General features: G+C 51.3%; 1 protein-coding gene across 1 annotated transcript; it reads left to right on the top strand.

The window, feature by feature from the left end:
* Positions 1–1,167: 1,167 nt before the first annotated feature.
* LOC120397109 lies at positions 1,168–4,977 on the top strand. Its single transcript, XM_039522620.1, has 2 exons — positions 1,168–1,359; positions 2,972–4,977. Exon 2 carries the CDS (start codon positions 2,994–2,996, stop codon positions 4,914–4,916), a length of 1,923 nt encoding a protein of 640 aa, XP_039378554.1. The 5' UTR covers positions 1,168–1,359; positions 2,972–2,993; the 3' UTR covers positions 4,917–4,977.
* Positions 4,978–12,646: the final 7,669 nt, after the last annotated feature.

Here is a 12,646-nt window from a genome sequence, read left to right as displayed (position 1 = left end):
CCCGCGGTTGCAGGCAGCCCAGAGCCCTCTGCTGCAGGCAGCCCAGAGCCCTCTGACTCCCAGCTGCGGCTGAGATTTAAAGGGCTCTGGGCTCCCTGCGGTTGCAGGCAGCCCAGAGCCCTCTGCTGCAGGCAGCCCAGAGCCCTCTGATTCCCGGCCGTGGCTGGGATTTAAAAGGCTCTGGGCTCCCCGCCGCTGCCGGCAGCCCAGAGCCCTCTGACTCCCGGCCGCGGCTGGGATTTAAAGGGCTCTGGGCTCCCCGCGGCTGCTGGCAGCGCAGAGCCCTCTGACTCCCGGCCGCGGCTGAGATTTAAAGGGCTCTGGGCTGCCGGCAGCCGCGGGGATCCCAGAGCCCTCTGATTCCCGGCCGCGGCTTGGATTTAAAGGGCTCTGGGCTCCCCGCGGTTGCAGGCAGCCCAGAGCCCTCTGACTCCCCTGCGCTCCAAGCAGGGGAGAAACCTAGCTCCAAATATTGGTGGAGCAGAGCCCCTGATTGTGAATATTCCTGGGGCTTTAGCCCCACAAGCCCATATAAGTTGGCGCCCATGCACGCAAGGAACTCTTCTCCTTTAGACTCATGCAATTCATTCCCACCCAGCAGAAGTTGCCATCTCTAATCCACCCCCACGCATCATACCGTGGGTCATTCCCTTCCTCGAGCATCATACAGTTCATTTAACCTGGGGCAGTGGTGGTGGAGGGTAGATTGTGTTGACTGGACCGGACCATCCTCCCCTCCCAAGAGGGGGAGAAAATGCTTTCTGGGAGCAGCCCTGTGCACCCCAGGGAGGTGAGGTGGACAGATCTGGAGGAAGGCTGGCCTTTCTGGTACAGTGATAGGGATCCAGCAGCACTTGTGTAACAGCCCCTTCTCCAGTCCCCCAGCAGGGGTTCCTAGCAGGATTTGAACCCTGGACCTTCAGCTCTCCAGCATAAAACACCCCTTAGCGCTGAAGAGGTAGCTGTATTAGTTGGTAGCTATAGTAGGCTGTTATCCTATATGTTGATTAGCTTCTGTGGGCAGGACATGACACATACGCTGCCAGTAGGATACACTCTCACCTCCTCAGCACTAGACAGGGCTCACCTAACAATCCAGCTAACCCCAAACCAGAACATCCAAGGCCCGGGTATTGCAGGGGAGGAGGCTGTCTCAGTGGAGAAGGGGACAGGGAGCCTTTCGGTGCCTCCCCTCTGGGTAAAAGAGGGCCTGAGGGCAGGGCCTGCACTCAGCTATCTGCTCTCTCTGTTCCACAGCTGCCCTGTGCACCTGGAGAAGCTCCCCTTGGCTCAGCGCCTCAGGCTGGTTGAGAGGAGGCTACAGTACGTGGCCAGACACCTGGATGAAGTTCTGATACCGTAAGGCAACTGACCAGGGGGCACCAGACTGGGGGCTGGGTGGGAGGGGAGAGTGAATGTAGAGAGGAGGGAGCAGGGAAAACCAGACACTCCAGGATCCTAAAATAACAGGGAAAAAGTCACTAAGAGGCTTTAGCTTCCAAGGTGAGATACCAGTGAAAGTGAGGAGAGGGATGATCAGAAATTCAATGCAGAGACTACAAGTTGGGGTTGTGAGTAGGATCGAATCCTTCTGTAGGGCGATAGCTGCCGGCAGGGGACTGTCTAGAACCTGCCCGTGCTGTGTTTGAAGGAAAAAGCAATCCAATGACACCCTGCGAGGGGGTGTCCACCCCACACAGCACTGGAAGGGGCTCAGGTGGCCAGGCAGGCCCATGAATTCCACAGGCTGCACCTGCAGGAAGAGCTGGGGAGCAGGGAACTGATCCCAAGCAGGCTCAGCTGGCAGGAATAGACGGGGCCTATAAAGCCAGGAAGCTGGCACCAGACAGGGGCTGCGGCAGGGGAAGGGCAGCCCCTCCCTGGGAAGAGGGGCAGTGTTTGGAGCTGGTGCACCCAGAGCAAGGAGGGGACCAGGGGTAGTAGGAAGCAGTCCAGGCTGGGAGAGGAAAGCCCAGAACTGCTGGGTTGAGGGTCCCTGGCCTGGACCCCAGTGTGAAGTGTGGGCCCAGGTTTCCCTACCAGCCCCCGAGGGCATGGCATGGACCGGCGGGGCAGTGAACAGGAGAACTGTCTGGGTCACTGTGGGAGTGACAGTGACCACATGCGACAATTGGAAGGGGCATGGACCTCGAGAGCTAATCCCATCCCCAGAGTAGGCACCAGACAAGCAGTGAGTGGGACACCACCTGATACACCCCAAACACGAGTCATCAGCCAGGACTTTCAGGACCATAGCACAGACCTCCACCGCCGGAGAAACTCCATTAACTGGGAGCAATAGTAAGTTGTTAGCCTCTAGGGTATCAGCCATTAGAACAGGACAGTTTTCCAGTGGGTTAGAATGTAAGAACATAAGAACAGCCAGACTGGGTCAGACAAAGGTTCGTCTAGCCCAGTATCCTGTCTTCCAAAACTGGCCAATGCCAGTGCAGCAGAGGGAATGGCCAGAAAAGGGAATCATCAAATGATCCATCCTCTGTCGCCCATTCCCAGCTGCAGACAAACAGAGACTAGGACACCATCCCTGCCCACCTTCGCTAATAGCCATTGATGAATTTATCTAATTCCTTTTATAGTTTATAGTCTTGGCCTTCACAACATCCTCTGGCGAGGGTTACACCCACATGCTCACATCTTCCTCCCCCAAACCAATTGTCATTAGCTAATCTTTCTATTCAAATAGCAGTAGGTCCCCAATCATGCTGAAGGCCCCATTGTGCTAGGTGCTGCACATGTGCGTGTGACGAAGGGGTTATCGTTCTAGATAAAATGAGTGCCGGCTCCCCCTCTCGGTCCTTCGTTACCCAGCTGATGTCCTTGTGTCAGGCTGTGGTGTGCAATGCATGCCTAGGCACTGCCCCATTGCACTACTGTTGGAAGGCTGTGACCAAGCCCTGCCTTTGCTCAGCAGAGCCATGTCTCATCTGTCCCTGTCTGCTCTCTCCCACAGGCCGAGTGTGTCGACATCTGCCATGAGCCAGTTCTCCTACTCCTCTAGGGAATCCACCACCTCTGCCCTCCGGAGTCCCAGCTCCTTTTCCCTGAGAGAAGCCGCCATGATTCAGTCAGAGCCCCTCCGCCACACAGGGGAGATCATGCCAGTCGGGGGCTGGGAAGGATCCGCTCATCCCATCCAAGCCCAGCCTCTCCCCAGGCCTCCTGCCCACAGCAGACGAGACCGGGGAGAGCAGACCGTGGGTCTGGACCAGACGTCAGTCCGTGGCTTAGACTTCAACATCCGCCAGAAGCATCTGCAGAGTCAACTGGGGGCTCCTACCCCATACACAGAGTCTCTGGCCAAGATGATCCCTAACATCCCTGCTCTGCGCCCACCGGACAGAGACCCCAGGGTGAAGTTCAACATGAGCAGGGTCCCTTTCCTAAGCTGTGAAGTCCTGGAGGAACTGGACTGTCACGTGCAGACAAAGAGACTCCAGCATGAGCAGGGCTTACCCCTCACCCCCCAGAAACCCCACACAGCTCTTCTGCCTCCAGCTCCACAAACCCCCATCCCAGGGGAGCCATTGCTGAGTGAGCGGAACACCAAGCAGCAATTGATATTAGACACAGATCGGCCCAAAAGTGGATTTCCAGCAAAGGTCCCGGAGCCCCTCAGATCCAACACCAGCCCTCAGCGTGCACAGGCGATCCAGGAGCCATGTGTCTGCCCCTCTGGACCCCTGCCCCAAAAGGCCCACAGGATCATGGCATCCCCTGATGCCATCCTGGCCAGGCTTGTGCCCACGGTGGTGGTCAAGCTGCAGGATCACATTGCTCAGAAATGCTCAGAGATCCAAATGGAGGCGTTCCCAAAGATGGTGAGAGAGTCGCACAGAGATGCTCCCCTCATGAGAGAGACGGCAATAGCAGAGAAGACGCTCACAGCCACACTCCACCTCTATAGGAGCGAGTTGAGAAAGCCCCTTACCAGTGTGAGCGGCACCAAAGGGACTGAAGAGAAGCTGGAGCTGCACATGGAGAGGAAGTTTCTCTTGGGAGAAGGCTCTTGTCTGGGGCCAGGGGCACAGGCAGGTGAGGGCTGGGCAGATCATCCCAGGACCCAAAGCCACCAGGTTGCCCCAGAGGCCCCAGGCTCTGAGCAGCTAACAAGATCCACCCTTGACTCTCTCATTGCTGGGCAGGCTGCACACGACCTGCAGCTGAAGCACCTGATGGAAATGATGAGCAGCTCCCGCCCCTTGGCGGGCCAGGTCTCAGTCTGCCAGCAGTGCCGTAAGACATATCCAGGAAAGATGAAGGGTAAGAAAACTCAGGAGGAGACATCTGCTGAGCTGCATGGTCTTCGAGACATCATGGATCCACATGGGCTCGATGGAACTGTGAATTCAAAGCTCTTCAGGGATCAGCTGCCAATTAGAGTCTGCAAGAAGTGCAGTGAGCTTCGACGGAAGAGACCAGCTGGCTCTGCAGGTGCTGACTTGCCCGGAAGATCCCATGGAATCCCACAGCGATGGACTCCAGGAGACTCCTCAGCATCATCCAACCACAAAAAGATGCCAGTGGTGTGGCTCCTTCCAGCAGACAGGAGAAAGACGCAGGATGGAATGGGGAAAACGGCTCCCAGAAAGCAACCAAAGATGGTGTCCATTGCTACAAGTACAACAGGGCTTTCGCAAGTTGGGGAGAAAACAACTGGGAGTCCTGACGGTTCTCCCCCAAAGTCACCAAAGGCCTCTAGAGCTAGGACATCATCCCCTTCAAGGAGCAAAGTTCCAATTCTCAAACGGATGTTGATGTGCCTCAAGAAAACCTGCACTAAGCTTCAAAACAAAGTGAAGTCCCAAATGTCCAAGGACTCTCGTTCAAGAACACCTGATGCTAAATTTACAAAGCCACCCCTTGGGAAGGCAAGGGCCTCCAAGGGTGTCTGGTAGTAGTATAAGGGCCCTACCGTCAATAAACTAACCCCTCCCCTTGACCCCTCAAAACCTGCTCCTTGACCCCTTAAGCACCAACCACCTGTCACTAGAAGTCCCACCCATGGCGGACACATGACCGGAAGCAAAGGGTGTCATGTGACCCATCTAAGAACTTCTCCCACTGCCTTCTACCAATCCGGATGGGTTTTGTTCCCCATAGGACCGCCCTGAGAGCAGATTTGACCAATCGGGGGGGTTTCCTGGGTGGGGTGATCTGTCCAGAAGTGGGTCGTGTGACCCGTCTAAGAGCTCCTCCCACCGCCCTCTACCAATCACGATGGGTTTTGCCCCCATAGGCCCGCCCCGAGAGGAGATTTGACCAATCAGGGGGTGTTCCAGGCCGGGGTGACCCGTCCAGAAGTGGTTCGTGTGACCCCTCTAAGAACTCCTCCCACCGCCCTCTACCAATCACGATGGGTTTTGGCTGCATAGGACAGCCCTGAGAGCAGGTTTGACCAATCGGGGGTGTTCCAGGGCAGGGTGACCCCCCAGGAGCGGGTCCTGTGACCCCTCTAAGAACTCCTCCCAGTACCCTCTGCAGTCAGAGTGCAGTACCATCACCCCATAAGTCCCAGCACCGAGGCAGAAGAGGCCCTCTTTTACCCAGAACGCATGCTTTAGAGATTATGGAGACATGGACTCCTTCACCACCCCCGTGAGAATGTCAGACTTTGTTTTAGCCCCGAGGGCCTTTAGACTTGTGTGGGAAAAGCGCTACATCAGCGACAGTTGCGACGAGGGCCCTTTGACTCAGCCGTTGATGGATACGCTGGAACCCGAAACCCAAACCCTCGTGAGGCACCCTAATGAGCGTGACCACCTCTCATTGTCTGCTCCCCTAGAGGAGAAAGGCGAATGCAGCTCGGGGGAGTCACCACGGGACAAGGTGAATGGAAAAGACATCACTCAGGTAAATGAATGATTAAGAAGTGACGGTTGATGATGGAGTGTAATGGGTTAGGAACCTCGGGGTTGCATAAATCTAAAAACAAGCAGTGGGGGGCTTGCACTGCTTCTTTTCTGAAAATCTGTCAACAGCTCGACGATGCCTTTATCAAGGCCTTTGAGAACCAACCACACAAACACAACTCCAGTTCCTCGGCGGCCACCACCACAACAAGCCCTGAGAAAACTGTGTGTGCGAAAATGCCCATATTCACAAACCCGGAGCACGCGCTCTAGGGGTTGTGAATAAAAAACCAAGGACTGACAAACCATTCTCCCAACACTATAAGCGCGTCACAGCTTCCCCATAGTCTAGTGTTTGGAAAAAGTATGATGCTTCATTCAGAAAACTGATGAAGATTTGGGGAAAATATGGCTGCTATATCCTCAGGGGGTCTAAAAGAAAGGAAGGCTGGAAAGACCCTACTTATAAAGCCCAAAATGCCGTTAGCCTTCTTGGCAACAAGGGCACACTGTTGACTCATATCCAGCTTCTCGTCCACTGTAACCCCTAGGACATTTTCTGCAGAACTGCTGCCTAGTCACTTGGTCCCTAGTCTGTAACAGTGCATGGGATTCTTCCATCCTAAGTGCAGGACTCTGCACTTGTCCTTGTTGAACCTCATCAGGTTTCTTTTGGCCCAGTCCTCTAATTTGTCTAGGTCCCTCTGTGTCCTATCCCTATCCTCCAGTGTATCTACCACTCCTCCCAGTTTACTGTCATCTGCAAACTTGCTGAGGGTGCAGTCCACACCATCCTCCAGATCGTTAATGAAGGTATTGAACAAAACCGGCCCCAGGACCGATCCTTGGGGCACTCCACTTGAAACCGGCTGCCAACTAGACATGGAGCCGTTGATCACTACCCGTTGAGCCCGATGATCTAGCCAGCTTTCTATCCAGCTTATCCATTCATCCAGCTCATACTTCTTTAACTTGCTGGCAAGAATACTGTGGGAGACTGTATCAAAAGCTTTGCTAAAGTCAAGGAATAACACGTCCACAGCTTTCCCCTCATCCACAGAGCCAGTTATCTCCTCATAGAAGGCAATTAGGTTAGTTAGGCATGACTTGCCCTTGGTGAATACATGCTGACTGTTCCTGATCACTTTCCTCTCCTCTAAGTGCATCAGAATTGATTCCTTGAAGACCTGCTCCGTGATTTTTCCAGGTACTGAGGTGAGGCTGACTGACCTGTAGTTCCCCAGATCCTCCTCCTTCCCTTTTTTAAAGATGGGCACTACAGTAGCCTTTTTCCAGTCATCTGGGACCTCCCCCGATTGCCATGAGTTTTCAAAGAGAATGGCCAATGGCTCTGCAATCACATCCGCCAACTCCTTTAGCACCCTCGGATGCAGTGCATCCGGCCCCATGGACTTGTGCTCATCCAGCTTTTCTAAATAGTCCCGAACCACTTCTTTCTCCACAGAGGGCTGGTCACCTCCTCCCCATACTGTGCTGCCCAGTGCAGCTGTCTGGGAGCTGACCTTGTTCGTGAAGACAGAGGCAAAAAAATCATTGAGTACATTAGCTTTTTCCACATCCTCTGTCACTAGGTTGCCTCCCTCATTCAGTAAGGGGCCCACACTTTCCTTGACTTTCTTCTTGTTGCTAACATACCTGAAGAAACCCTTCTTGTTACTTTTAACATCTCTCGCTAGCTGCAACTCCAAGTGTGATTTGGCCTTCCTGATTTCACTCCTGCGTGCCTGAGCAATACTTTTATACTCCTCCCTGGCCATTTGTCCAATTTTCCACTTCTTGTAAGCTTCTTCTTTTGCCTTTAAGATCAGCAAGGATTTCACTGTTAAGCCAAGCTGGTCGCCTGCCATATTTACTATTCTTCCTACACATCGGGATGTTTTTTTCCTGCAGCCTCAATAAGGATTCTTTAAAATACAGCCAGCTCTCCTGGACTCCTTTCCCCCTCATGTTATTTTCCCAGGGGATCCTGCCCATCAGCTTCCTGAGGGAGTCAAAGTCTGCTTTTCTGAAGTGCAGGGTCTGTATTCTGCCGCTCTCCTTTCTTCCTTGTGTCAGGATCCTGAACTCGGCCATCTCATGGTCACTGCCTCTCTGGTTTTACTGCAGTTTCATACCGGAGCTCTGAGCAGTCATACTGCTCTCTGACATACAATGCAACTCCCCCAACTTTTCTGCCCTGCCTGTCCTTCCTGAACAGTTTATATCCATCCATGACAGTGCTCCAGTCATGTGAGTTATCCCACCAAGTCTCTGTTATTCCAATCACATCATAGCTCCTTGACTGTGCCAGGACTTCCAGTTCTCCCTGCTTGTTTCCCAGGCTTCTTGGGTTTGTGTCTAGGCGCTTAAGATAACTCGCTGATTGTCCCGCTTTCTCGGTCTGAGACAGGAGTCTTCTCCTCTTGCGCTCTCCTGCTCGGGCTTCCTCCCGGTATCCCATTTCCCCACTTACCTCGGGGCTTTGGTCTCCTTCCCCCGGTGAACCTAGTTTAAAGCCCTCCTCACTAGGGTAGCCAGCCTGCTTGCAAGATGCTTTTCCCTCTCTTCGTTAGGTGGAGCCCGTCTCTGCCTAGCACTCCTCCTTCTTGGAACACCATCCCATGGTCGAAGAATCCAAAGCCTTCTCTCCGACACCACCTGCGTAGCCATTCATTGACTTCCACAATTCGACGATCCCTACCCAGGCCTTTTCCCTGCACAGGGAGGATGGACGGGAACACCACTTGCGCCTCAAACTCCTTTATCCTTCTTCCCAGAGCCACGTAGTCTGCAGTGATCCGCTCAAGATCATTCTTGGCAGTATCATTGGTGCCCAAGTGGAGAAGCAGGAAGGGGTAGCGATCCGAGGGCTTGATGAGTCTTGGCAGTCTCTCTGTCACATCGTGAATCCTAGCTCCTGGCAAGCAGAAGACCTCTCGGTTTTCTCGGTCGGGGTGGCAGATAGATGACTCAGTCCCCCTGAGGAGGTTGTCCCCAACCACCACCACCCTCCTCCTCCTCCTCCTCTTGGGAGTGGTGGTCGTGGAACCCCCATCCCTAGGACAGTGCATCTCGTGCCTTCCAATTGGTGGAGTCTCCTTCTGCTCCCTTCTTTCAGATGTATCATTGTGACGGTGCTGCCCGTGGGAGCCAGCTGAGGTCACTCAATCAGGGTGAACTGGAAACCAAACCGGGCAGACAAAACCCAAATGCTGGTGGTTATTCCAATACTTAGATTTACGAACCAGCACAAAACAGCTTCTGTAGTACCTCACTGGTTACTCAGAAGCCCAAACCCCGCAGTTCCCTTAAAGTGCCCAGCCTCAGGCCTCTGGCCAGACACACCTGTCAGATATGATGATGATTCCTGAAAATCTTATCTCATCATATAAAAGAAAAGGTTCTTCCAATCCCAAAGGATCAGCCACACACCCAGGTCCAATTATAACTTAGATCTTACCCAAAATACACGCCACAGCCAATTCTTATTAACTAAGCTTAAATTTATTTAAAAAGAAAAAAGAGAGAGTGTGTTGGTTAAAAGATCAAGATACAGACAGACTTGAATTCAACTCTTGAGGTTCAGATACATAGCAGAGATGAGCTTGTAGTTGCCAAAATAGTCCATAGGTTATAGTCCAATGTCCATATTCAGGGTGGCTCCAGTCAGTGACTGGGGATCTCAGTCCTTGTGGCTTAAGGTTTCCCCCTCTTGAAACCCAAAGCAGATCTGAGATGAAGAAGGATCGTGTCCCAGGGTTTTTATACATTTCCAGCAGCCTTTCGACCTGAGAAAACAATTCAGATACAGGTGACCACAACCTTCAAAGAGACACATAGACAATAATACTATTTCACTCAAGTATCTTCCTAAATGTTAATATTCCTTTTTTGATCTTTGAATTCAAACTATAGCAATAGACAAGACTTGTTTGCTTACATCACAAGCCCTGAGCAAACATCTCCCCTTTTACCACTAACAATGCAGACTTGCATTTCAAAGCTCTATTAATTTACAGATCTTCCTAACCAGTCCTTAAGGTTCACCCATGGGTCAGGTCAGTCTGTGAGTTGATTAACTCTTTCTGGCCCTGTCACCTTTCAATGAAATATTATACCACACTCATAACGTCACAATCATCTAGTCCACTCTCCACATTAGTACCTGTGGAAAGAACATGAAAACGGTTGCTCATCTGCATCTCCATTGCTGGTACATGGACGCTCCTCTTTCTTCTACTGGAGGTCACATGCTGCCAAATTTCTTCACCGTCCCTCTCTCCCCTCTGCCCAACCTGCTCCGATTGTTCAGGATGTTGTGCCTGTAGAAGCATATCCTGACGTCTGTCCAGGAAATCTTCATTTTCTCTTATGAAACGCAGGGTCGATACTTGTTTCTCCAGACCTCGAACCTTCTCTTCCAATATGGAGACCAGCTTGCACTTTGTACAGACAAAGTCGCTTCTGTCCTGTGGAAGAAAGACAAGCATGGCACAACCTGTGCAGGTTACAACACCTGAACGCTCACCTTCCATAATTTCTTCCTTCTAAGAGCTTCCTCAGCTGTTGCAGCAACTCACAGAAGCCAGCAAGATGAAAGCCTCATGGGCTCTCCCCAGGCAAACTCCCTCTGTTCGCCGCTCAGCTGCTTCGCTGCTGACTGCCTTTTTATAGCTGTCAGGCCCACTGAAGGCCCCCCTGGAACAAAGCCCTCCCAATTCACACTGTTCAAACAAACAATCAAACAATGAAGCACACGGTCCAACTGACAAACTGTCCCCTGCAACAGACACTCAGATACTCACCAACACGGCCCCCCAGTGCAGCACTTAGCGGACCTCCTCTCGGACAGATCCCAGGCAAACGCCCTCTGTTAGCCTCTGCTGTTCGCCGCTCAGCTGGGTCGCTGCTGACTGCCTTTTTATAGCAGTCGGGCCCACTCAAGTCCCACCTGGAACAAAGCCTCCCAATTCACACTGTTCAAACAAACAATCAAGCACATGGTCCAACTGACAAACCCTAAACGCCAAATGGCTAAACTGTTTTGAAATTCTCTGTGGGGTAAATTTGGCCAAAGAACAAACCTACCCAACAGCTGCATGGTGAGAGACCCTGATGAATGCTTTCAGTACCTGAAAGTGGGTACGAAGTGGGTTTTCACCCACGAAAGCTCATGCTCCAATATGTCTGTTAGTCTATCAGGTGCCACAGGACTCTTTGCTGCTTTTACAGATCCAGACTAACACGGCTACCCCTCTGATACTCTTTCAGTACCTGTTTTCCCCCAGTTACGAGGTTTCATCCGCGAGTTTATCGACGATGAAACCGCGTGTGTGTCGTGGAAGCTCGCAAAAGACCAGTACTCTGTCTCTGGCAATACCAACGTCTTCATAGCCTGTTTCACCACCGCTTATGCCCGCTTAGAACTATACAACCTCCTAGACAGGTTGCAAGAGCGGTGCCTGTACCACGACACTGACTCGTGATATTTGTGAAAAGGGAGGGTGACTGAAATCCCCCTCTGGGGGATTATTTAGGGGACCTCACAAGCGATTATTTTTATTAAAAAAATAATAATCGGTGTCCTTTTTTCTGAATTGGTCATTTTTATTTTTTGAAAACAAACCCCAAACATCAATTGTCTTTAATCCCCTCACCTGGGGGGCTTTATTGGGTAATGGGGCTATGAAAATCATTGCAAAATACACCTCTGGGCTTGTTGAAGCACGTGTTGAGCAAGGCTAGGCATGCCCAAGGAATATCTCATCGGTAAACGTCTGTTCATAACCTTTTGAAAAGCTCCTTTGGTTTTAAATAGCCTCACATGGTCGCCTTTTCTAAAAGAGGCAACAACCGGTTTTATTTTAAAACCATCTCTGTAAACCATTTTCCATACCTTCAGAGAATTTGAAGGGCTAACATCAGCGGGTCTGGTACGTAGAGTTCTGTGAAAACTCTGGTTGTAACTCTTTATAAACTCAGGTAACACGTCAATGTAGCAAAAGGTGATATGGGCTGTAAAATATCTCCACATCCTCTACAACCCCTGCTTTGACTTCCTTATTAGTAACAAACTGGTGAACTCCATGCCGCTTTAACAATCTGCTTAAAGGTTTGTTTAAAAATTCTTTCTCCCAATCGGTTTGTAATTTTTGAGGCATGCGACCTTTGCTGAAAATAGCTTTAAAGGCCTTGGATACCTCACCACGCGTCTGGTCTTTTAGGCCTAAGGCCCAGGCAGATTTGGATAGAATGTTTATCACTGTTAAGATGGACTTAAAACCGATGTTGCATTTGGAGAACCGATGCATCTTCACCGAATCTGCCTGCCATTGCGCATCCACATCTGACCCAATGGTCTTGTTTCTTTTAAAACGTATTCGAGCAGGTTTATGTAAAGTGTAAGCGTTTTACGAGGCTTTTTGGCCACTTGAAAAAGAAGGGTCACCCGCCGAAGCTCCCAACTTCCCCGGGGGTGTAATATATTTTCTTTAACAGAGCTGCCGGTGTAGACATGACTGTTACTGGCACCGTCTTTTACTAACACAAATATGAAGGGGGACACATTCATATTGACATATTTAAATACGTTTTATTAATCGCCTGGTTTAACACGAACTTTTACAGCCGCCTGCCTGTAAAAACGGACATCACGACCCCTGCCATAAGGGAGTCTGAGCTGGTTCATTCTTCCATTTTGTCCTTTTCCGGATTTTCCTCTTGAGATCTGTGTCTCAGACATGAGCAAAAACAGCTGATGCATGATATATTTACTC

This window comes from Mauremys reevesii, linkage group 2 (genome assembly GCF_016161935.1).
Source record: "Mauremys reevesii isolate NIE-2019 linkage group 2, ASM1616193v1, whole genome shotgun sequence".
Classification (NCBI taxonomy): Eukaryota; Metazoa; Chordata; order Testudines; family Geoemydidae; genus Mauremys; species Mauremys reevesii.
Note: the sequence above shows the minus strand (reverse complement) of the source record. Positions and strands in the feature narration are given on the sequence as shown.